Source organism: Neovison vison, chromosome 3 (genome assembly GCF_020171115.1).
Source record: "Neovison vison isolate M4711 chromosome 3, ASM_NN_V1, whole genome shotgun sequence".
In the NCBI taxonomy this organism is placed as follows: domain Eukaryota; kingdom Metazoa; phylum Chordata; class Mammalia; order Carnivora; family Mustelidae; genus Neogale; species Neogale vison.
This window is the reverse complement of record NC_058093.1, coordinates 9,882,454-9,906,834: the sequence shown is the minus strand read 5'-3', so window position 1 is coordinate 9,906,834 and position 24,381 is coordinate 9,882,454. Positions and strand designations below refer to the sequence as shown.

The 24,381-nt window shown below is 41.5% G+C and overlaps 2 protein-coding genes and 1 long non-coding RNA gene across 3 annotated transcripts in view; 1 reads left to right on the top strand and 2 right to left on the bottom strand.

Annotated features, from left to right (window-relative positions):
- Positions 1–1,453: 1,453 nt before the first annotated feature.
- Positions 1,454–4,475, bottom strand: MARS2 (methionyl-tRNA synthetase 2, mitochondrial). Its single transcript, XM_044241230.1, has one exon. It carries the CDS (start codon positions 4,448–4,450, stop codon positions 2,666–2,668), a length of 1,785 nt encoding a protein of 594 aa, XP_044097165.1. The 5' UTR covers positions 4,451–4,475; the 3' UTR covers positions 1,454–2,665.
- A 5,840-nt stretch (positions 4,476–10,315) lies between these two features.
- Positions 10,316–24,381, top strand: part of RFTN2 (raftlin family member 2) — a 70,470-nt gene continuing 56,404 nt past the window's right edge. Inside the window, exon 1 of the mRNA XM_044241229.1 lies at positions 10,316–10,991. Coding sequence (XP_044097164.1) covers positions 10,853–10,991 — 139 coding nt within the window. The 5' untranslated portion in view covers positions 10,316–10,852. The remainder of the gene's footprint in view (positions 10,992–24,381) is intronic.
- LOC122902157 overlaps positions 22,060–24,381 on the bottom strand; it is a 33,455-nt gene continuing 31,133 nt past the window's right edge. Inside the window, exon 3 of the long non-coding RNA XR_006383754.1 lies at positions 22,060–22,700. This is a non-coding gene — a long non-coding RNA (uncharacterized LOC122902157). The remainder of the gene's footprint in view (positions 22,701–24,381) is intronic.

The following is a 24,381-nucleotide window of genomic DNA, read 5'->3' as shown; positions in this document are numbered from 1 at the left end:
AAACCAGAGATGGTATCTATTTATTATTCCCGCCTATTCTTGACCTCCATGGTCTTCAGACTTCTGAGGAGCCTAATCGATGAGTGCACTTGTAGAATGGCTCTCCATACACAGCACTGCCACCTAACATATGCACTGTCCACAATTTCTTGCATGATTTCATTGATAGGAGGGTAGCCTATTGACAGATTACTGTGACATCTTGTGAACACCTGCTCTATCACCTTCTGCAACTCTCCCCACAAGAACACCCCAAAATGAGTATTAAGAGCCTCAAGGTTATAATTTGGGAGAAACCTCCTTTCTGTCAAGGGATCCACAAGATGTCCTCTCTGGAAAGCACATGCTCTCCAGTTTTAAGTTTCACCTATTCTCCACTTGGCATTCCTAAACTGTTTACATCAAACTGAACACATCAACTGAGAACCCAAAGGCTATCAGCTTTACCTATATCTTGCCTCCAACAGAGATCCAACTAATTTACCTTCCATAGCACCACAGAATAACTCAGATCCATACTTCTTCACTCAAAGTATCCTATCTTTTTTAATTATGCCCTCTCCCCTTTGGTTCCTCTATTTTCTTGTGCTCTTTGGTACCATAAATATTCTGGCAGCCAGTTAAGTGCCCATACAAACGACAGACTGCACAAAAGGAATTCCATTAACACCCAGCAAGCCTAGGTCCCATGTACTGACTAGCACTAGGCCATAGGAAAGAACATTTAAGTGGAAGACACTGTCTCTCCTTTCATGATAGGTTTAATAAGACTGCTCTAAGGGTGCTTCAAAGGCAGAGGTTGTCATTTCACTGGTTTTCCAAGCCCATTTTTGTTCATTCATATAAACACGTGTCATCTTTCACCACTCTGCTCCATCCAGCCCTAGCACATACTATACTCCGTCCTCAGCCCCAGTAATCAGCCCTACTAATCCCAGCAGGTAACCAGAATATGTCATGTGGAAAGACCAGGATTCCATCATGAAGAATAAGGAGGGTCTAAAGGAACATTTGTAGAAACGGTCCTTCCATCTTTAGAATGCCTTCCAGCATTCTTTTCTAAGCATTGTTTCTAAGCAACCAGAAATCTCTCACCACATTGATTCATAAACAGAAACTGGAGCTAAATAGCAGCACCTAGAATAAATCTGGGGGAACTTCCAGCACACTAGTTTACTTCATAGTGAGCCCTCTCTGCTTGCTACCAGCTTAGAATGGATATTTCAAGGCAAGTTCTCATTTTAAACTTTGGCCTACCTGTCCAATCGCCTGTGAGATATAATGCTGGCTTACTGTGTTGTAGTCACTGTATCAATTGATACTTTAACATCTTCTCTATGATGTTCTCTTATGGAGCCTTGGAGAGATCCCTAAATCCAGTTTGAGATTCCTGGAGCACTGATCATTTCCTCCCTGCACATCACCTTCAACAATTCAACAGAACAGATCTGAATAAGGTACTCACAAATTTTTAAGCTTTAATAACTTATGAAAGCAAAAAGAAATAATCAGTAAAAAAAAGTACTTGAAAGTAAATGTATTAACATTTAAAACTACTTACACAATGTCTATATTGTATTATAGATTCTCATTGACCAAAAGAAATCATAGGTAAATTATCTATGTGGTGACAAAATTATGACTAAGAAATAAAAAGAAAATGTAACTATTTTGAACCATTTACAGATTTTTTAATCGTTATCTGTAAACCTAATGTTATTAAAGTTTAAAATTTTTAACATAGCAACTACCTCAAGAGCTTTAGAATTTGTAAGATGGTCCAAACAAATTTGATACATTTACTTAATTGCTTCCTAAACATTTAATAGAGTAAAAGTCCTTTTTCAGTAGTTTGAAAAAAACAGGATTCTGATCTTTTTTTATTGTTTTAGGTGAAACTAGTGGCTACAGTTATCCCTTATTTTAAGAAAAGCAATAAAATTTTTCCTTAAGTTTAAATTCTGCATAATCAGAGAGCAGAAACTAATTTTTTCTAAATATTCTGAAATGTCAATATTCTGAAATGAAATGTCAAGTAATTAAATATTGAGACATTAGGGACATCTGCTGGCTGAAGTGTAATGTTACAAAGCACAACTATTAGACTATTAACTAACAAAGTACAGAGTTAGAGCTGTAAGAACTGAAAATATAAATAAGGGCAAAAACCACCTCGTCTAGGATACTGGTTTTTAAAGGTTTAATGAAAGAATCTCTTTCTAATAGGAAACCCAACATATATAACAAAGTTGGACTACTAAAAGCTGAGGTAGGGGGCCTCCAACCCCCACTCTTCACTAATTTGCCCAGCAGAAGCCAGACCAATGAAAAGCCATAAGAGGTAGTCTGGGCAAATAACATTAACTGTGGCTTGGAAGGAGGCACAATGAGAAGGAACAGTATCTGCAAAGTTTTCTCTTACCCATCTTTACCCTGGAGACATCTTACAGACACTGGTGTACAAAGGATAGTGGTTAATGGGCACAGAGAACTGAAGAGTAGGGCATAGGCACCTGAAAGGCAACAAATCTCTTTCCACAGGGACATTGTTTATGTGCTCATATGATGCAGCACTTCAGAAAACATTAGTATGACTTTCCTGAAAATGCAAAATAAGAAAATAACACGTTTGCTTTTTTACCACAGTCCAATTAGAACTAATTTTCTAGGTCCTATGGGCTTTTACCAGCCAGGCCCTGGACTGGTCTAGTCTTGGAAATAAGAGCCCAGTTTCAGGTCCCAGCCTCCTCCCTTCAAAAGGACATGGATGTCCATAAAATCGAGGCAAGAAACAGAGCTCTCCAAGGCCCCTCTCTGTGGCAGAGACTCCCAACCTGGATAGCAGCTTATCAGCCAGGCTTGGGGTGACAGGCTGCAGCAAAGTTCCAAAGACCCGCAAACATTCCAAGGCCACATGAAGCACAGTACCCAGCCAGGGGGCATCCACTGGGCTCTCCCAGCTCAACTTCCATGGTGCATGCCTTTGGACAAAGCCATTAGTTTGCCGGACACAGCTGGACACTGCCTCCAGAGCCTTATAGATCTGAAAGTTCTCATAGTGGTCAGCTACCTGCCGGGGCAAAGCGGCCACTGCATTCACCAAAGCATAGTCCTCTGCCTGAGCACGAACTGATGGCCCCACCAACCCTGCCTCACTGGGAAAGCAGGCTGTGCAGAAAACCGGATAGGTCCCAGAAGGATTTATTCTTTGGGCCGTGCACCGGTTCAGGAGACCTCCCAAAGCATCTGCCAGCTCAGAATCTAGCAACTTAACCACCTTTTCATCATAGTAATCACAGTCCCAGTTGGGGACGCCCTGCCGAAGAAGAAAGTATCGGAAACCATCCACAGTGTAGCGATCAAGGCAAGTCCTGGGGTCCACCACGTTACCCAAGCTTTTAGACATCTTTTGGCCACAGACCGTCCAGTGAGAGTGGACATAGATGCGGTGTGGTGGGCTCATGCCGGCCCCTAAGAGGAGGGCAGGCCAGTAGATAGCATGGAATTTAAGAATGTCCTTGCCTATGATATGAGAGGTGGTGGGCCACCAAGATTTAAACTCCGCATTTGGGTAGCCAATTACAGTAAGGTAGTTGACCAAGGCATCCAGCCAGACGTAGATGGTCTGCGAATCGTCCCCGGGCACAGGAATGCCCCAATGCAAGTGGCTGCTCTTTCGAGAAACAGACAGGTCCGGCAGCTCCTCCTCCAGCCACTGAAGAACTGCGCGATGAAATGGCTCGGGTGTGATTGCCTGAGGGTCGCCCCGCAGCCACCGCTGAAGCGGCTCTCGGAACTGAGAAAGCCTGAAAATGTAGTTCTCTTCCTTGGTCCAGGACACGGGGTGCCCACTCTCTAGAGATACAGGACACGAACCGCCTGAGGAAGACGGCTGTCGGGTGACTTTGGCCTCAGGCAGGAAGCACTCTTCGGAGGCGCAATACCAACCTTCGTAGAGCCCCTTGTAGAGCAGACCCCGGGCCTCCAGCAGACCCCAGAAGTGCTGCACAGCGATCCGGTGCCGGGCTTCGGTGGTGCGGATGAAGTCGGTGGAGGAGATGCCGGCCGCCCGGAAAAGCTGCTGGAACTGGGCAGACACTCGGTCGCACAGCTCGGTGGGGGCCAGGCCCGCAGCGGCTGCTGCCTGCTGAATCTTCAGGCCGTGCTCGTCCGTACCGGTGGAGAATCGCGTGGCGGCAGCGCCGGGAACTCGGAGGCGACGGTGGCGGCACAGGGCGTCCGCCAGCAGAGCGGAGTACAGGTGTCCGATGTGCGGCGCCGCGTTCACGTAGAAAATGGGTGTCGTGAAGAAGGCGCGAGCGCCGCCAGCATCGTCGCGGGCACCCAGAGGGCCCGAACTGTAGTGGCGTGGGCCGGAGTACTCCAGCAGCCCGGCTCCCGCACTGGCTCCCGGACGCCCCAGCAGCCGGAGGACAGAAGCTCGCAGCATGTTGCCCGCCGGGCCGCGGCGCCGCAGGCTGCGTCCTGGAAGCACGTGGGAGGGGCGCATGCGCAGCCGGGGCGTCCCGCGGCTTCCGGCGGGCGGGAAAGCCAATGCGGTGGGGCGCTCCGGGCACCCGCCTCTCGGCCCCGCCTCTCGGCCCCGCCTCTCGGCCGTTGTGGCTGCGAATGTGCCTGCGCGCGGGAAAGACGGCTTAAAGGAACAGGGTTTGGGGGAGCTTAGGAAAGCGGGTTCTTGTATAACATCCCGTGCGCCCTGCGTTTGGGCTGTCATTTGTTTCTGTGGATCTGATTTCCTCTCTCGGCCGACTTGCTCGTGGAGCCAGAGTCCGCACTCGGGCACCTTCCCGACCCCGGCGGTGAGCGGCGGCGCCCTGTGCCACTCGGCGCGCGCTCCGCAGACGCCCCGGCCGACGCGGGGTCCGAAACCCGCCTAGTCTGATCCCAGTTCTTAGCGGACACGATGACTCTGGAAGGAGGTGCGAGGAAAGAAGAAAAATAATCATCTCGTCACTTGAGGGGAGAATAAGAATCTGCAAACGAATGGAAATCCTCTCCCTAAAAACAACCTTGTTACATCAGCCGAGGGGGGAGATTTGTCCTCTGCCAGGTCTTCGCTAAAGATCACGGAGATCCCTCGAGAGACGTGAAATGCAGTCTGTCGTCACTGACCAGAATCGACCTTCCACCTTCTTTTTCTCAAAGTGTTGTCAGTAATTTTCGTTCGACGTGGCCTCGCAGTTCTTCTGCAGCAGTTTTTCGAGTTTGCTTTTAGTGATGGAGAGTATGCCTGCGGAGACCAGACTGGATTAGTATTAATCCTCGCTCCGTCAAATACTCTCATCTTTGGCCCACGATTGGCTTTTTTTTTTTTTTCCCCATTTAAATACTATGTTCACTTACTAATAAAATGCAATCCAAGGCCTGTGAACCCGCAACCTAACCTAACAACCAGAAGCGGGTCTCTAACAGGTTACGAAGAGCAGCCCCGGGGACCTTGTTAGAACTGCACGTCTCAGGCCACACACCCCACCCCCCTCCCCACCTACTCTAGGGGTGGAACCCAACCATGGAGGTTTTAATGAGCAACCCAGGTGACTCTGATGCACCTTCAAGTTTGAGAACCACTGAACGAAAAGATGACCAGCGCTTTAGGTCTATGTGCTCCTTTTCTCCCTGTCTTCTTGTCTTCCTCCCAGAGGTCATCATTATCCTAAATTCCGTACTTTTGCATTCGTGTTATCACATACATAGTATGTTTAAGCAACATATTGTTTAACTTTGCTTGTATTTAAACAGTCTAAAAAAGGATATCATGCTACATGTGGTCTTCTTCCACTGATCATTTTCACTCAACGTTTTGTTACTAAGATTAATTCATTTTCTTTCTGTAACTCTATTACTTCATTTTGACTGCTGGATAATAATTTGTGAATGGAGGCATTTAGTAAGTTGGATCAGATTTCTGTGGTGATATGGAAAGTGAAGAAATCAAATTCTCTATACAAGTTACAAGAGGTAGCAGTAAATATTCTTTGAATACTTAATTGATACACTCTATTTAATCCAGCAGTTTTGGAAAGGAAGATGAAGAATACATAAAACCTAAAACTGGAGGGGATGTATAACACCCTCCAGGACAAGGAGACAAATCCAGTCTTAAATGTCTAAGAAATCAAGTTTTCCAGTAACTCTCCACACCCCCCATCCAACCCCTTTTCCATGGAATCAATTCTTTAACATACAAATATGCTGGTTTTTCTCCTGGTTTAAGGAGAAAAAACTCTAGGGGGCGCCTAGGTGGTTCAGTTAGTTAAGAGGTTGCCTTTGGCTCAAATTATGATCCCAGGATCCTGGAATCGAGTCCTGCCTTGGGCTCCCCGCTCAGCCGGGAGCCTGCTTCTCCCTCTACCTCTTGCATTCTCCCTGCTTGTGTGCTCCCTCCTCTGTCAAATAAATCGTTGGAAGGAAGGAAGGGAGGGAGGGGAGAAGGAAGGAAGAAAGAAGAAACTCAACGGGCCCTACTGCTCCATTAACTTCCTTCCCTTTATAGTAAATTCCTTGAAAGAAATGGCTATTGGTGAACTTTGAGTGGTTCAAGTTGTTTGCTCTAAGGAGCATACTATTAACTTTCTTGTATAAATCTTCTGGTACTTACATGCTAAAGTTTCTCCAGCTATGTATCTAGGAATGACATTGCTGGATCATAGAGGATACGAAACTTCAATTTCACAAGCTAATGCTAACTTGTTTTCCAACATGGTTAAACAGATTTACATCCCCATCACAACATACTATTACAGAAGTCTTTCCACTACCTGGTATTATCTCCTTAATTTTTCCAGTTAAGTAAGTATAAAATATTATCTCACTTAACATTCATGGAAACATTACACACAAAGCCAAAAGGTAGAAACACCCCAAATGTCTATACTCTGACGAATGGATAAACAAACAATGGATGATGAATGGATAAACAAATGGTATATCCATGCAATATTATCCAGCCATAAAAAAGAATGAAGCACTGATACATGTTATCACATAGGTAAACCCTACATGGGTAAAACAATGTGCCAAATAAAAGAAACCAGGGATGCTGGGTGGCTCAGTCTGTTAAGCGACTGCCTTCAGCCCAGGTCATGATCCTGGGGCCCTGGAATTGAGTCCTGCATCAGGCTCTTTCCTCAGCAGGGAGCCTGCTTCTCCCTCTGCATGGCGCTCCCCTCCTCAAGCTCGCTCACTCGCTCTCTCCCTGACGGATAAATAAATAATTAACTAAAATCTTTTTTAAATAAATAAATAAAAGAAACCAGGCACAAAAGACCGCAAAATGAAAATTCCATTTATATAAAATATCCAGAATAGACAAATGCATAGAGATGGAAAGGAGATTAGTGGTTGCCAGGAGCTAGGGGAAAGTTGGGATGGAGACTGAATGCTTAGAAGATAAGGGTTTTCCTCTTGGGGTGATGAAAGAGATCGGAATCTAGATAGTGATGGTCATTATACAATATTGTGAATGTGCTTAACGCCATTGAATTGTACACTTTAAAATAGCTAAAATGATAAATTTTATGTGTATTTTACCACAATATAGTGTTATCTGACTTTGATCTTAATCTGCAGTTACTGAAGCTAAGCATCTCTGTGTGTTTTTAACCATGTAAGTTTCTTTGCCTGTGATGTGCCTATTTGTATTTTTGTGTGTTTTTTCTATTGACTTGTCTTTTTATTTTCATTTTATTTTCATAAGGTTTTTATATATTCTTGATGCTGTTCCTTTATCGGTTGATATTTTACAAATATCATATACCACATTTTCACATTAAACTTCTTAATGAGTAGTTCTTAATTTTAATTTCATAGAATTTATCAAAATTTATCTTATGCCTGTCATTTTATGGTTAATCATTGTAATTATTTTCTGATTTTTTTTTTTGGCTTTAAAAGCATTTTTAAAAAGCATTTTAGGGCACCTGGGTGGCTCAGTGGGTTAAAGCTTCTGCCTTCAGTTCAGGTCATGATCCCAGGATCCTGGGATCGAGTCCCGCATCGGGCTCTCTGCTCAGCAGAGAGCCTGCTTCCCTTTCTCTCTCTCTGCCTACTTGTGATCTCTGTCTGTCAAATAAATAAATAAAATCTTCTTTTTAAAAATGCTTTTTAGTACTCTGATGTCAGAATAAGTATTTATCCGTATTTTCATATAAAAATATAAATAAATAAATATAAATATAAATAAAATATAAATATATCGTTTATATAATATATAAATATAAATAAAATATATGAATATATAATATAAATAAATAAAAATATAAAAATATTCTTTTGATGTTCAAATTCTTCATGTCAAATTGAAATTTTTATACATGATACAAGATGGGGAACCAGTTTCATCCCCATCTAGATGATCAGTTGTCCCAGCTCCATTTCTGTACTGATCTGCCATGCTACTTCCATCATATATTATATTTCCACATATGCAGGCTTCTGTTTCTAGGTTCTTTAATCTATGGTATTGGTTAATTGGTCTATGCCTTGTTAATAACAGATTTAATTTCTATAGGTTTATAATAAATCTTAATATTTAGTCTTAGTAGCTCCTCCTTCATCTTCAGAAGTAGCTTAGGGGAGCCTGGGTGGCTCAGTAGGTTAAACATCTGACTCAGGTTTTCAGCTCAGGTCATGATCTCAGTGTGATGACATTAAGCTCCTCAACCAGCTCTTTGCTAAGTCTGTCTTCTCCATTGAACCATGAGATTTTTTAGTCATCTTGTGTACCAGCCAGCATCTAGTTCAGTGCCTGGAATACAGCAGGCACTTAGTAAATACAGTGAGTACTTAATAAGTCATCTTCCAGGTCCTCTAACAGGGACTAGTGAACTTCATATATCCAATCTCTGCTACCCAGGAGCTCACAGCCTGTCATAAAAAAGAGGACCTGAGAAATGATTGGCATGAAAGCACTGTGACTGTCAAATGAGTCACACTGGGTGAGAGTCTCCTGTCTTTTTAGCCAAATTGAAGTTGCTTACCATCAACCATGCTCATCGAGGAGAATGAAGGACCGTGGAATTTTCTTCAGTTAAGATCACTTCTGAGAAGCAAACTATTTAAAGACAAGTAGGCAGAAGGAAGAGACAAGAGATCGTAGTGATCGATCATCTAATCTATACCCTTTTTTTTTAAGATTTTATTTATTTATTTATTTATTTGAGAGAGAGGTAGAGGGAGAAGGAGAAGCAGGCTCCCCACTGAGCAGGGAGCCCCATGTGGGGTTCAATCTCAGGACCCTGGGATCATGACCTGAGCCAAAGACAGACGCTTAACAGGCTAAGCCACCCAGACGCCCTTCCCATCCCTACTTTGAGAGTTTTCATATGTACTCTTCAATGGGATTGAAAAATCTTTACAGGTTTATGTTCTCTAGAATCTGAAATGTGATCAGGTTTATTTTGTAAATCATGGGAGTGATAGCAGAATCGCTTCCTCCCTATTCCTATCCCCAACCCTGTTTTATAATAGAAGCACATTAAAAAATTTATTTAGTGCTATTAGCCAAGCATAGTGTTAAGATATGAGATAAGATGATCTCATTCAAGCTTCATAACAAGCCCATGAAGTAAGTCCTATTATTAACTCTATTTTGTAGGGGAGGAAATTGAAACTTGAAGAGGTCAAGTAACTTGCCCAAGATCACGTCTGTGGTAAGCATTTGAAGCAGGATTTGAAGCCAGGCAGTCTGACTCCAGGAATCACTGTTTTGATGAGTGAACCACACTACCTGAGCTGAACATGATAAAATGCAGTAAACACTCATTATAATTGGTCCATTGTAAATTGTTCTTGAGTTCAGGTAAATGGCAATTTATAACACTGAAAGAATCAAATTGTCAGTTTTGTTGCCTTTTTTTTAAATTAAGGATACTTTGGGGCCTGTAAAAGTGTTAATTAGTTACTCTCATATGCTGCCTAACTATGGAGTATTTTAAACTAATTATCCACATAACTGTCCTCCTTTGCAACTAAATAAAATCTTTTTATTAAAATATTATAATTTTTTATATCTGGCAGCTTTCATTAGCATATTATTTTTCCAGCAGAAAGACTTTTCAGTTGAAAGAAATCCTCAAAAGTGCTACCTAAAGACTTAAGTGTTTGTTTTTAAAAAAACAAAAAACTACTTTTCTCCTTTTAGACTCCAGAAACAGTTTCCTCCTAAAGTGACTTCCTTTCTGGAAGTGATTTTTGTTTCCAACCATGTTGAGAATCCTTTTTTTTTTTTTTCCATTCCTTCTCTCTTATTCTTTCTCTTTCTCCCACCCTTCCTCCGTCCTTTTGCTTCGCTGGTAATAGCAGAGAGGAAGGAGGGGGTGGGCACAGGGAAAAGGGAAAAAAAAAAACAGAGAAAGAATTGCATGCCATTATGCCTGAATATATCCTTTACTTGTAGATAATTCCATCCGAGTTGCACTTTTGCCTTTTATTTCCGTTTTTGGACACCTCTTTTATCATCCAGCCAACGGGGACAGACAAAGCACTGTTGGTGCCCTGAGCGACAGAAGTCTGGTAGGGGGCTGGCTGTAAATTGACGTGGCATGGAAATTCTCCGCTAAGTTGTAGCAGCTTGCATGTTGCTCCTAAGATCAAGCCCAGCCCTCCCAGAGCTGTAGCTTAATCATCATGGGTTCAACGACTTTACAGAAAAATGGATAGAAAGAGTCTTCAGCTCCTTTCTTTGGACTCAAATGTTTTCCTTTTGACTACCTATGGTTTAGCTGGAAAAATCAAAGCAGTTAAGTCTGTAACTTTCTTTTTGCAGCTAAAACAACAGAATTTGCTGCTCTCCCTCCCCTATCCTGCAATTTAATTCCTTACAGATTCTGCTATGGGGTGCGGACTTAGAAAGCTAGAAGACCCTGATGATAGCAGTCCTGGAAAAATATTTTCTACCCTGAAGAGACCGCAAGTGGAAACAAAGACAGAATTTGCTTACGAATATGTATTGCTGGATTTTACTTTACAAGGTAATTTTTGCTTCTATTTTATTTGTTAAATGAAATCTTTCAGAGAAGGCACTAGTTTTTTTAAGTGTTGCTTGTGAATTTTTAGACTAGTCTTCACGATAGATTGTATAAATCTAACAATAATGCTTTGTTTCTTGATTATATTTTTAAAAGATTTTTGTTTTGTTTGCTTCGTTTTTTGTAATATGGCTTATATGTACTTTATAAAATTAGAAAAAATGCCTGGAATTATTTCTTTCATTTTTAAATCAAATGCTTATTTGTAGAAGGATAGATAAAAATATTTGACTTCCCGGCCAAATAGCTGTAGCCTTAATGACAGTTTGGGTCTTGAAAGAGATCTGAAAGTCACAAGAAGGTAGCATGTAGGGTACATGATTTGCATCGTGAGGAAGAGTATTTGCTAAGATAATTCTGAGGTTTCCAACTATGTAAAATTTTGTGACTGTGCTAATCATTTTATATTTTTGACCAAGCTAAACTTGAAGTTTGAAAATACAGTAAAAAACAAAAAAAAAAAAAGAAGGAGAAAAAGATAGTCTTCTGTAAGACACTTCCTTTACTCGGTGCCCCGTCCCTAACAGAGAAACTCCCTGTTCCAGAAAGTTAGAAACACAAATAAACAAGTCCAGATGGCAGCCCTGTGGAAGGAGCAGAGGCAGCTCAAACTCACAAACACTTTGCCTCACTTCTTTTGGAAACTTTAGAGTATACAACTGCATGGATAAAACTGAGTTTTTAAAACAGAACAATATCTTTAATCATGAGATACTGAAAATAAAATTTAGGATGTCTTGCTTGCTGTTAGAATTTCCGGATATCAGTATTTTAAGTTCTTATTACAAAGTTACACTTTCATTCTAATAAGGTACGCATTTTATCAGTTAATAGAAGTTTATACTAAATAAGTTATCATGTTGGATATGAATTTCTTTTCAACTTAAACACAAATTCTCCATTTTTTGGTTTGTTGTGTGAACAGTGCATCTTTGTGCCAGAAGCAAGAACAGCCCATTTTTCTTTGTCAAAAATTGAGCTAGCCAGCAAGCAAACTCCCTTCCAGGGACACATAAAATCTGTACATATACTTTCAACATATTCACATTTCTATTTTTATCTAAACCTAAGGCTGCCAAGGAAAAAATGTCAATACTCTTCATTTTATTTTTAATTATGGAAGTTAAAAGTGGATGGAGGAAACAGTGACAATCAGAGAACTAACCAATCATGTGAATTTTTCCATACTTTTTCAAAAATCATCCTTTGAGAAATATTCATGATGTGCCATGTTTTCTCCATTGACTGTTCTTATCCATTATTTTTAGGGCAAGTTTCTGTAAATTCATAGGACACAAACACACACTTTCCTTAACCTTAAAACCTTGTCTACTCAAACTTCAGGCCAGAGCCATTTTGATCTGCACTTTAAGAATTGCTGCACATCTGTCCTAGGATCCCAGGGCTTAAAGTAACTTGACATTTTTTTTCTGACTTATTTCCTTCTAACCATGCTAACAGTCTCGAACGAATGTGTATAAATGCAGTCATGCTTGTATCAGAAAGGTCTACAGCTTTCTTCAGGAGGCATTTGGCTTTGTTGTTCCCAGAAGCCCTCCTTTCTGTGGAGGAGTGTCATTGCTCCCTCCACCCTAGGTGTTCGGAAGGGGTAACGGAATGTCACACTGTGAAGTGTAGGTAGGGGCACAGATGGCCAAGGTTAGCACAGAAAGCAGGCACATATTTTAAAGTTGCATCTGGTTCCTATTTGGTTGAGGCGCCGCGTCTCCTGGTGCCCCTTTCTGTCCAGTTCTTCCACACTTTTTTTTGTTGTGTTTGTTTTGTTTTTGCCTTTGCCTTTGCCTTTGCCTCAGAAGCCAAGACTCTGTATCCCCCGCAACTGCACAAGCCACCTTTCTTTATCCTGTTCTCTGACCTCCACCTGCCCCTCCAGTGTATAGAGGAGCGAGGCCTGGAGTGGGGGAGTGGGGAGAACATGCCGGCCTCCTGGTAGCGCGGGCAGCTCTGTCCTGGGATCGCTGTGAGTTCTAACTAGTGGCACCTCCTGCTTCTCAGGGGCCACTGTGAGCGACCTTTCAGGAAACAGAATGGTCTGGTGACAGCTGTGTGTGCTCACGACCCGCCTGTCTCATACCTTGTTTTCCTCCGTTTTTTCCAAACAGAGGACATGAGACAGAGAGTAAAGTCTCAGTGGGTCAAGAGGAGGCCCTTTGAAATTACCAGGGCCCCGTGTTCGGATGCCTAGTTATCCTGAATGATTTCTTTCTTTTCCATTCAGTTTCATTCTCTATCTCTCTCCCTCTCTCTCTCTCTCTCCCTCTCCCTTCCCCTCTCCCTGTCCCTCTCGCGTGCGTTCCCCCTCTCTCTCTCCCTTTCTCTCTCTCTCTCTCTCTTTCTCTGCTTCCCCACACTCTTTTTGGATGGGTGGGCAGGGGGACTTTGAGCCATTATTTACTTCTCCATGGGAGAAATAATAGCACAGTCATTAAGCACGCGGGACTCTGGAATCAAAGTTCCTGGATTCCTAATCAGGCTCTTTCACTCTCTAACTGTGGCAGGTTTATAAATGTTGCTGTATCTCAGTTTCCCCTTCTGAAAAAGAAGGGTTCTGCCGGTGCTCACATAATAGAGTTGTTTTGAGGATTAAAGAGGATAATACAAGATAATCCACTTAATAAAAGTTAACTCTTATTATCCATCCTGGCTTTGTGCCAGGTCTACCAACTGCACTAGTGAGATTTTGGTACAATTTTTGTGATAAATTTTCTGGATTATTGTATAGTAACCCACGAATGCGTATTTATGAGCATGTGTGAGTGTATATATGAGCGTGTTACAGAATTTCTTAATGAATAGTTAAATTAACTCTGCAAAGGATCCAAAAGTGTTGGTTTCATCCTTAAAGCCCAGAAAAGAATCTGAATAACAATAGCCTTAAGGATTTTTAAAGCACTTACAGCTTTAAGATTAAAGGAGTTTTTACAATACTAAAAACCCAACAGGACAGATGGTAGCTTTGAATTTCTAGTAAAATTATGTAAAATATATGAAGTAAAATGTTGCTGGCCCCTAACTTGCTTCCTTATTATTAAAAGAAGAAGCTCTCATTTTTTATCACTGCTGTTCACAGCAATCAATACATATAACATATGTATTCTGTAGAAGATGCTGATAAGTACTGGAAATACAAAGAGGAATGAGACAGTTTCTGCCCTCAAGTATTTTATATTCTAAAGGGTCAAACTAGACAAGATCATGAACATGTCAAAATCGGGAACTAGATCTTATCCATCTGTGTATCCCCGTCACTAGCACAGTGTTTGGCACATGAACAACGGTCAATAAGTTTTATCGAATTAATGAAGAAAAAATTACAATACAAGATACAAGAGGTGTCAGAAAAAGGAAAAATCAATTTTGAATAGGATCAGTTGGAATTGGAACCAGGACTTTAGCTGACCCTGAAAAACATATAGGGCTTATTAGTCAGAAAAGGATTAAGAGGTTGAGACCGATTCAAGGACCACTGACTAGAGCAGTGAGCAAAGGGGCGGGGGCAGGGGGAGTTGTTGGAGAAAGGGAGAAAATGAGGTTGGAAATAAATGGAGTATGAAATGCTGTGACCTGGCTAAGGAAGGATTCTTTGATTCTACTGGCATTAAGTAGCTGTAAAGGCTTTTGAATGAGTAGTCAACGGGTACAGAGAAGTATTTTTAGAAGATGAATGTGAGATTGAGTGGGAAGAGATGGGAGTGAGGCTACTGATTTAGAAGGCCTCTTGTAGTGGTCAAGGCTGCAAGTGGACAATTAGGACACACATGTGGGGAACAGCAAAAAGATGGAACGCATGGGCAAATATAGGACAATATGAAGAAGGAACTTACTAGCTTGTGGCTGGCTGAATATGAAGGGACAGAAAGAATGAGGAATCCAGGATGACTTCCTGCTTCTGAGTAAGTGAGTGAGTGAGCCTGAGTAACTGGAAATAATGATGCCTCTCACAGTAGGAAGGGCATCCCAGAGAGTCAGTGTGTGGTCAAGAGCAGCTCCGTCACAGGCATGTTGCATTTGAGGGGGCAGTGGACATCTTACAGATACATAAGGACTGCTTCTATGAGAGGCTCTTACAGATACAGGAGCTGGAGTGTGGTGATTTCCACAAGGATGAATTGAAATAAGGGAAGTCTTAAAGAGAGGGAATATGGGAAGGGCGTAAGCATCTTGGGCTGAGTTGTCTGGCATATTTAACCATATTGAGACAATTCAACAAAACAACAGAGAAGGAAGACAGTCAGGACCATGTAGCAACAGAGAACACAAAGAAAGGAAAGGCTTCAAAAAGCAAGGAGTGGTCAATAATTTTAAATTGTAGAGAACTTTTTAAGAATGAAGATACAGCACTGAAGAGAATGCATTGAGGAATCAATAAGCAGCGAATAAAGAATCAGAAATGAGGGAAGGAAGCAGATGGGAGAAGAAGAAGAGAAAGGGAGGGTGGGCCCAGCTAAATTTTCTGTATCTGTCTGAGTTTATTTAGTTCATGAGCATTTCCTCAAATAGTCAAAAGTGATGAAATTTACTCAAACATTAACGTAATCTCTGTCATAGTGCCTAGCCCAAATTCCTACCAGGTGATAAAACCTATAGGGGAGTTCCATTATGTTTGAAATAATGGTGAGGTATTTGGTTTAGAAGAATAATAAAACCTCACAAATCCAGACTATTGTGGAAGAGAATGATCCCAGCCCGAACTGAGAGAGAAGAGAATCTCTGATAATAGCATACAGTCAATCCTCTTAAATACTGATGTTGAGAGAAAACATATATACATTTCTATCAGCAGTATAACTTCTATCTTCTATCCCACATATACTTCTTATATCTGGGTGGACAGCTACTCATTCATTGAACTAATATTGCTGAGTACCTCCTGAGCTAAGAGCTAGGGTACAAAGATAAATAATGCCTAGTCCCTGGTCCTTATGAACCTGTAACCTAGTGAGCATCCTACTGAGGGACACCCAGTGAGAATGTGTACATCATACACTATGATACAGGCTATGCTGGTAGTGTGAGGGTTACAGAAGCATATACCTGATTGGTGGGATCCAGAAAGATTCCTTAAAAGATGGGTCACCTCAATCTGAGGTAGTATGTAAAGAATGAGTAGGACTTAGACAAAGGTTTGTACCCACAATAGAGAAAATACAACTGCAAATTTATAAGGAAAAAACAAACAACACAATAGGAAAAAACTGCACAAGGAATTTGGACAGGCACTTCACAAAATAGTTAATCCCAAAGGTCAATGGACATATGAAACTGTGCTCAACCTTATTAGTAACCGGGAAAATGCATGTGAAAACCACAGTGAGATACCACTAAAAATCATCCAAAATGGCTAAAATTTTAAAAGACTGACGATACCACAGGTTAAACTATACACCATTTTGGGGGGGAAATGTTTTAGCATTACCTGGTTAGCTGAAGATACACCGAATACGGACGTGTGCCCATGCGTACTGTGAGGCACATACAAGAGTGTTCAGGGAAGTGTTATTTATGATAGCCCAAAAGAATGAACAACAGAGAAACCCAAGAATAAGAGATTAGAAAAATCAGCTGTGGTATACTCACACAATGGAACACTATACTGCAAAAGTCAACAAACTCTTTCTGTGAGGGGCTACGTAGTTAAGTCTTTTTGTCTTTGTGAGCCACGTGGTGTCCATCACAATTACTCGGCTCTGCCATTGGAGTACCAATGCACCCTATGGTATGAAATAAGCCATAGGCAGTACTTCGCCAACCTGGACTGTACTGCAGTGAAAATGAATGAACTAAAGCTACGCAACCTACACAAGACAGATCTCACAGGCATAATGCTGAGTGAAGGAAGACGGACACTGGGGGCGCCTGGCCGGCTCAGTGAACACAGTGTGCAACTCTTGATCTCGGAGTTGTGAGTTCAAGCCCCATGCTAGGTATAGAGATTACTTAAAAATAATAATAATAATAATAATAAATCTTTAAAAAAGAAGAAGAAGATAGATACAGAAGGATATGCCATATGATTCCATTTATATAAAACAAAAAAATCGGCAAAACTGAACTATGGTGTTTAAGGCTGCATTCTTGGATAGGAGACTAGAAAGAAGAGAAAGGAAATGATGGCCATAAAATCCAAGATAGCCCAGAGTGGGAGAGGGAGATTGTGATTGGAAAAGGCAAAATGGGAAGCTTCTGGAGTGCCCGCCATGTTCTGATTTTTGAACGGATGGTGGTTACCCACGTCCTGTCAGTGTTTATGTTTTATCTTATTTTTGTATGCTAGTGACATTTCTACCCCTACCCAAAAATCTTTAAAAGATTTTTTTTTCTTTAAATGCTAAGTAGGAAGTATAGGTAAAGCAAATAAGGCTGAAAGACAAGATATACAGACTCAGAAACGAGAGAAAATGTCATGAAATTCTGTTTTATCTGTCTGGGAACCACAGATAAAACAGAATGGCTGGAGAGAAGCTCAGGAAGGAGGCAGCAGTGAAACAGAAAGCTGCGGGAGTCTGAAATGGTCATAATTTGATCTTTCATTTATCTGTCTATAGTAATGAACCTGTAGTTCAATAGAGTTTCAGCATATTTAAAACTGCAGTTACATTACTTCGATTAAATATACTAATGAGTGACTATAAAAATGACAGCTTCCATGGAAATATAAAAGATTACATAATTTGGATATTGTTCATCTAGCAGTTCATACTGGTAAATAATTTTAAGCATTTTGATAAGTAGAGTAAAACCAAATATTCCTTTTAATATCCATACGTGAAATTGCTTAACAATTTATTATAGTCCAAAAGCTTTAGCCTAACTCATGTCTGAACTTTCACAAATTCTTAACATGACCCAAATCAATGGAGTTTTACTTTCTTATAGGCACTGAAGTGTATGACTGTGGAGTCATCTTGTCTGGTTTAATCACAGCCTCACCACTTACTAGCAATTTGGACAAGTTACCAGATCTCTCTCTTCCTGGGTTTCCTCATCTGAGAATAATGATAGTATCTACCTTATGGAGTTTTGTAAAGGTTAATTAAGATTAGGCATGTAAAGCATTTCACATAGGGCCTGGCACATAGGCATTTGGTATATGTTACCTATTATTTTTTACTATGATTCCTAAATATATATGGAGATTGACAGTCTATTCCCTTTTGAGAATATGGCGAAATTACTTGCCAATGTTTGTACATTGTATGTTTATCTGAGGAAATACTGTTTCATAAATATTTCAAAAACACATACCAATCTTCAGAAGTAAATTGGTGGAAAGAACATATATGTGTCTTGGACAGTTTTCATAAAGTTATGTCATCAGAGCAAAGCTTTTGGCATTGAGCAAGTTCTTAGATTTATACTGGAAGGTAAATCTTTGTTTCTAAAATGTGATCTTTGCCTAAGAAGCTTTTAAGCAAATGAGCATAGAAGAGTCTATTGATATTTTATTTTAAAGATTTTATTTATTTATTTGTCAGAGAGAGAGAGAGAGAGAGATCACAAGTAGGCCGAGAGGCAGGCAGAGGCAGAGGGAGAAGCAGGCTCCCCGCCAAGCAAGGAGCCCAATATGGGACTCGATCCCAGGACACCGGGATCATGACCCGAGTCGAAGGCAGCCACTTAGCCAACTGAGCCACCCAGGTGGCCTAGTTGATATTTTATTTTAGAAACTATGAGGACAAATGTTAAAATGTTGCTTGACCTTCAGTGTGTTTCAATTTTAATCATAAAAATCCACTTTGCGTTTATACAGTTTTCAAAGCAATTACAAAATATTTTCTTTCATCAGTAATCCACAATAGTCTTGTAAGGTATAATAAAGCATTTACAAATCATGCAGCATCAATTTCACAGTAACCAACCTCACCCAATAATGCTGTGAACAGCACCATTTGTTCCTTCTCCCAAAGAACTGAGAAAGGACGGAGGTGGTTGCAGAGCTAGGAGGAGGAAGACGGATGGCTTGCAGCTGCTGCTCACCGCCTGTGCTGTTCAAATTCTAGCCAAAACAACTACCACCTCCCCCTGAACTTCCTGGTGTCAAAAGTAATAGAGCCTAGGGGTGCCTGGCTGGCTCAGTCAGTAGAGCATGTGACCTTGATCTCAGGGTTGAGTTCAAGCCCCACACTGGGTATAGAGATTACTTAAAAACAAAGTCTTAGGGGCGCCTGGGTGGCTCAGTGGGAAGCCTCTGCCTACGGCTCAGGTCATGATCCCGATGGTGCCCCGCATCGGGCTCTCTGCTCAGAGGGGAGCCTGCTTCCTCCTCTCTCTCTGCCTGCCTCTCTGCCTACTTGTGATCTCTGTCTGTCAAATAAATAAATAAAATCTTTTAAAAAATTTTTTTAAAATAAATCTTTAAAAAAAAGTAATTAAAAAAATAAACAACGACAACAAATTGACCCTCTGATATTACTGCCCCGTATAAAGACATCAGATCAAAGGCTTGGCCTCAAAGACGGAGCATGTTGTGGTCAGCACTGATGAAAATTCCTCTCTGTGCACAACTCTCCCCTTCCTCACACCTCTCAGCTCAGTCAGGCTTCTAGTCTCTTCTCAGCACAAGTAAGAATCGAAGGGACTTACATGAAGGGAAGTCCTCATAAAAATTCCTCGATTTATTTTTCCTCTCTATGCTCCTGGCTTTACTTTTCTTGACTGATGTTTAAAGCAAGTCCCAATGTCAGATAAGGAGGACAATTTGTTAAAAGAGTGAACCCCAGCCCTATCACCATCCTTCTCCTCTTCCCATTAATGAAGAATTGGATCACTCTTTCTGTGTCCTAGGATGCTGGACACTGTCTAATGTGATCTAGGTGTCCCGGCCTGGAGCTGAGCAGGCTCTAGTCAGCAGAGTTCCTGGTGTGACCCACAGCAGAAGTTGCAAACCAAGGAGATAATGGGCCATATTCAGCCTTCAGACAGGTCTCACTTGGTGTGCACAGTATTAAAATATTTGAATTAACTATCTTTTTTTAAATGTGCAAATATTATATAAGAATCTGGATTTGGGGGGGTTCTTAAAAATTAGAAGATCCAATAACAACTGGGCCCACGTGCTTATATGGCAGCCGTTGGCTGAACCTACTACTCTCTTTGGATGAGGTTCTGAGTCTTTTCTAGGTCCCACAGCCTCCTCCAGAGCAGGTCCTTTCTTCATTTTAACAGCCTGGTGCCTTCAGCTGCCTTATTGGACACTTAAGTGCCCTTACTGGGACTCAGTGTACTAAGTCAGTGAGTTAGGAAGCCCTGATCTGGACTGTGAGCTTCAGAGCTCCTAATCCACGGGCTGAGTTGGGACACGAGATCTAGAGCATGTATAAGGACCTCTGATCTCGAGTGTGAGTTAGAGACCTCTAGAATTCTACAGGATGGGAAGCAGGACATGTTCTTGAATAAATCCAAATCTCTACAGTGATCTTCTTTCCGGAAATTTTTTTAAGTGGTTTTTTTTTTAAGATTTTATTTATTTATTTGACGGACAGATCACAAGTAGGCAGAGAGGCAGGCAGAGAGAGAGAGAGGAGGAAGCAGGCTCCCTGCTGAGCAGAGAGCCCGATGCGGGGCTCAATCCCACGACACCAGGATCATGACCTGAGCCGAAGGCAGAGGCTTTAACCCACTGAGCCACCCAGACATCCCCTTTCTGGAGATTTTTAAACCAACAATGACATCCTTGAAGACACCTTCACTGGAAGTTCTCTTTCCTGAACTGGACCACCAAGACACAGGCTCAGCCCTGGTGTCTGAGCGTTTACTCTGTGCCAGGCGCTGGGCTCATGTTACTATTGTACAATCTATGAAGTACTACAGTTACTTATCCTTGTCTCAGAGAGGCAAAGTAACTTGTTTCAGATCTAGTAAATGGCATAATCATGATTTGAACCCAGGTGATTGCTTCAAGAGCCTAAGGAAAACTCTGAGGAAAATATTGCATTGCCTCTCTTTCCGGAGGAAAGGGCCTTATTTATTTAACAAAGCAGGCAACCATTGTATGGCATATACTGCACACCAGCTACTTTCTAGGAACAAATATTAACTTATTTAATCCTTCTGACAATCCTATAGGGTAGATCCTATTTTGGGTGGGGGGAAGGGAGGGGTAGATCCTATTCTCAATCTCACTTTCCAGGCTAATAAGTGTCAGAGCTAAAATTCGCATCCAGGTTCTAGAGTCTGTTTTCTAAACCCATGCTCCATGAGAACCCTGGAGCTCTGTTCATTGAATATGTTACACCTAATTTTTTTCATTTGCTGGTCCTTTAATAAGTATTCTTAAGCACTTACCATAACTGTCATGTCTGTGCTGAGGGCTGCTTATTGAAAGGCACAGACCTTGGCACCTGGGTGGCTCAGGGGTTTAAAACCTCTGCCTTCAGCTCAGGCCATGATCCCAGGGTCCTGGGATCGAGCCCCATATCGGGCTTTCTGCTCTGCTTCCCCCTCTCTCTCTGCCTGCCTCTCTGCTTGTGATCTCTCTCTCTGTCAAATAAATAAGTAAAATCTTAAAAACAAACAAATAAAAGGCACAGAGCTGCAGATAGAAGAACATATACACTTGAGGCAGTTCAATACTGACTATAAGGCACTGAGCCCAAAGAAACATGATTTTTACATAAACTTATGCTAAGATATAGTTGTATAATTTTTTCTCCCTCTCTAACTTTTCTAGATTTCTCAGTTTGTAATTCCTCCCAAAACCGCTGTGTGTGTGTGTGTGTGTGTGTAGTGCATTAACATTTCTTTTGCTTTGAGACTCAAGACAATAACCTTACTTCAGTGAGAGTGCAAGAGGGTGTGGAGTTGACCTGGAAAGCTGGACTTATTCCACAGACATCACCAGAGAACGAGGTGTTCCTTAGAAATACATTCTCCACCTGAACAGGAACCCCCTTAAGCACCAATGTTACTCTGTTATAACTATCTTCTTGGTGATAGTTTTTAACATGTTACATAACTCTGCCTTTGAAAACCATATTCTGAAACAAGAGAATGGAGGAAATGAGTTTATTTTCATAATCAGTTTGGGACAATGAAGTGTAGAAAGCCCATTAAGTGACCCTAAACTGTAAAGTTTTTATAGTTCTTTTATCTAGTTTTTTAATTCATTTTATCCCTCTGATGTCATCTGTCTCCTTGTTACTGTCATTGTGTCCTTGCTCCTCCTTAATGGGTCTCTGAGCCGCGACCAAATCACTTGGCACTGGACATGAGATGCTTCCAAGTTGTACACACAGGCAGAGAAGTAACAGAGTCTCATAGCTGTGCCCTTTTCAGTTCTTCTTAGCCCTTCCAATCAGTTTGGAATTAATGTATCTTTAACACATCTCTAATGGCTAATTTTCCTTTTCAACAAAGAGAGAACAGAGGTATGGTTCAGAATCTTTGGTAGAGATCAGTGTCTGGCTAGAATCTAGTATTTTCATTGCATCCATTTGTATGGCAGCTTTCTACTTATGGTAAGTGATTCTGCTTTTATGGTCATATGAGAAATATAGATTCCTTTTGAAATAAGTGGACGTTTAAATGAAAAGTAAGCGGCTCCTGGGTGACTCAGTTGAGCATCTGACTCTTGTTCTCAGCTCAGGTTTGATCTCACCGTTGTGGGTTCAGGCCCCCGCACTGGGCTCCACACTATAAAAAACAAAAAAGAAAAGAAAATTAAAAGAGGAAATTTAAGAATATGGAAATCCAGTGGTACTCAGATATGATGAAAATTGTGAATGTGTGCTCAGTGACCGAAGTTTGGGATACACCACCTCAGTCCAATCATGCCTGGTAGTAAGGGGAGCTGAAGGCTGCAGGCCTCTCATGGAAAAGTGGGTGATCCCGGCCACCTGCAGCTGGGGTGAATACTCCTCCAGGTGGCTGTCCCCTCCACCATTCAGCCAGTGCCACACTAGCCTGCTGCTTCTGTGGGACAGCCCTTCACATACATCCAGATGGCATCCTGGTCCTCCCTTACTCGGCACATAATTGCAGAACACCTATAAGGGCCTTCAGAACCCTCACTATCCTGAACACCTTTTTTTTAATGTACGCCAACTTGAAACTGCATCTGATTTGGCCCTTAAATTGAACATAATCCACTTATTAATTCAACAAATATTAACTGAACATCGGTGTGGTAGGCACTGTTCCGGGTATAAAGAAATCGTGGTGAACAAAGTGTGACTATCCCCCTGCCTTCATAGAGCTTTCAGTGTGGGGAGGGAGGCAGACCTTAAGTAAGATAACGGGGTGATGGGCACCTGGGGGGCTCAGTCAGTTGGGCCTCTAACTCTTGATTTAGGCTCAATCATGATCTCATGGGTCAAGGTGTCAAGTCCCAGTTTGGGCTCCACACTCAGCAGGGAATCTGCTTGAAGATTCTCTCCGCTGCCCCTCTCCCGACCCACATGGACGTGTGGGCACAGGTACCCACTCCCTCTCTCTCTCTCTCAAATAAATGAATCTTTAGAAAAAGATAACCAGGTGAATACACCAGTATATTCTGATTATTATTTAGATGGTGATAAATGTGTAAGGGGAAGGAAAACAAACGGGAAGTATTCCAGTGTTGCTATACTGAGCACAGAATGCAGTGAGCCAGCTTCCTGTGGAGGCAATTTTCTTTCAGATGACCATAATCACATTATATTAACTGATAACTTGTTTTTTTAAGATTTTATTTACTTATTTGAGAGAGAGAGAGAGGCAGTATAAGAGGGGGAAGGGTCAGAGAGAGAAGCAGACTCGCCACTGAGCAAGGATCCCGATGTGGGACTTGATACCAGGAAACTGAGATCATGTCCTGAGCTGAAAGCAGACGCTTAACGGGCTGAGCCACCCAGGCACCCCTAACTGCTAACTTATAATTAATCTGTGGTCAGCTGAAGTCTCTAGGGTTTCCTCCTTCCCCCACCAAATGAACATGTAAATCAGATTTTTCTCATTCTGTGTTTTGAACTATGAAAAGAACTAAGAATTTATCCTTGTTCAGATTTTTTTTTTAACATTTAGAGCACCCAGCCAAGAGCTCTTCAAATCCTCATTCTCTTAGCCACTGTATTTGCAACACTTCTTTGTATATAATTATCATTTTTCATTGACTCCAAAACACTGTTGATTGTAAAACACACTATTACTTTATGTATTGCTAAGGGAGGAAAAAAAAAAACATGAATTAAACTATGACTTCTACTTTCTGACTTAGTAATTTAACTTTTATCAAAGATAAAACATCTTTCAGACATTTTTAAACATCAATTATTCCTTCTACCTCTCTCCCACGTACATAGAAAAAGGAAAACTAAGTGCAATAAAGATATCCCTA

Coding starts and splice junctions, on each gene's coding strand:
- MARS2 (XM_044241230.1), bottom strand. CDS start 4,450: ATGCTGCGAGCTTCTGTCCTCCGGCTGCTGGGGCGTCCGGGAGCCAGT.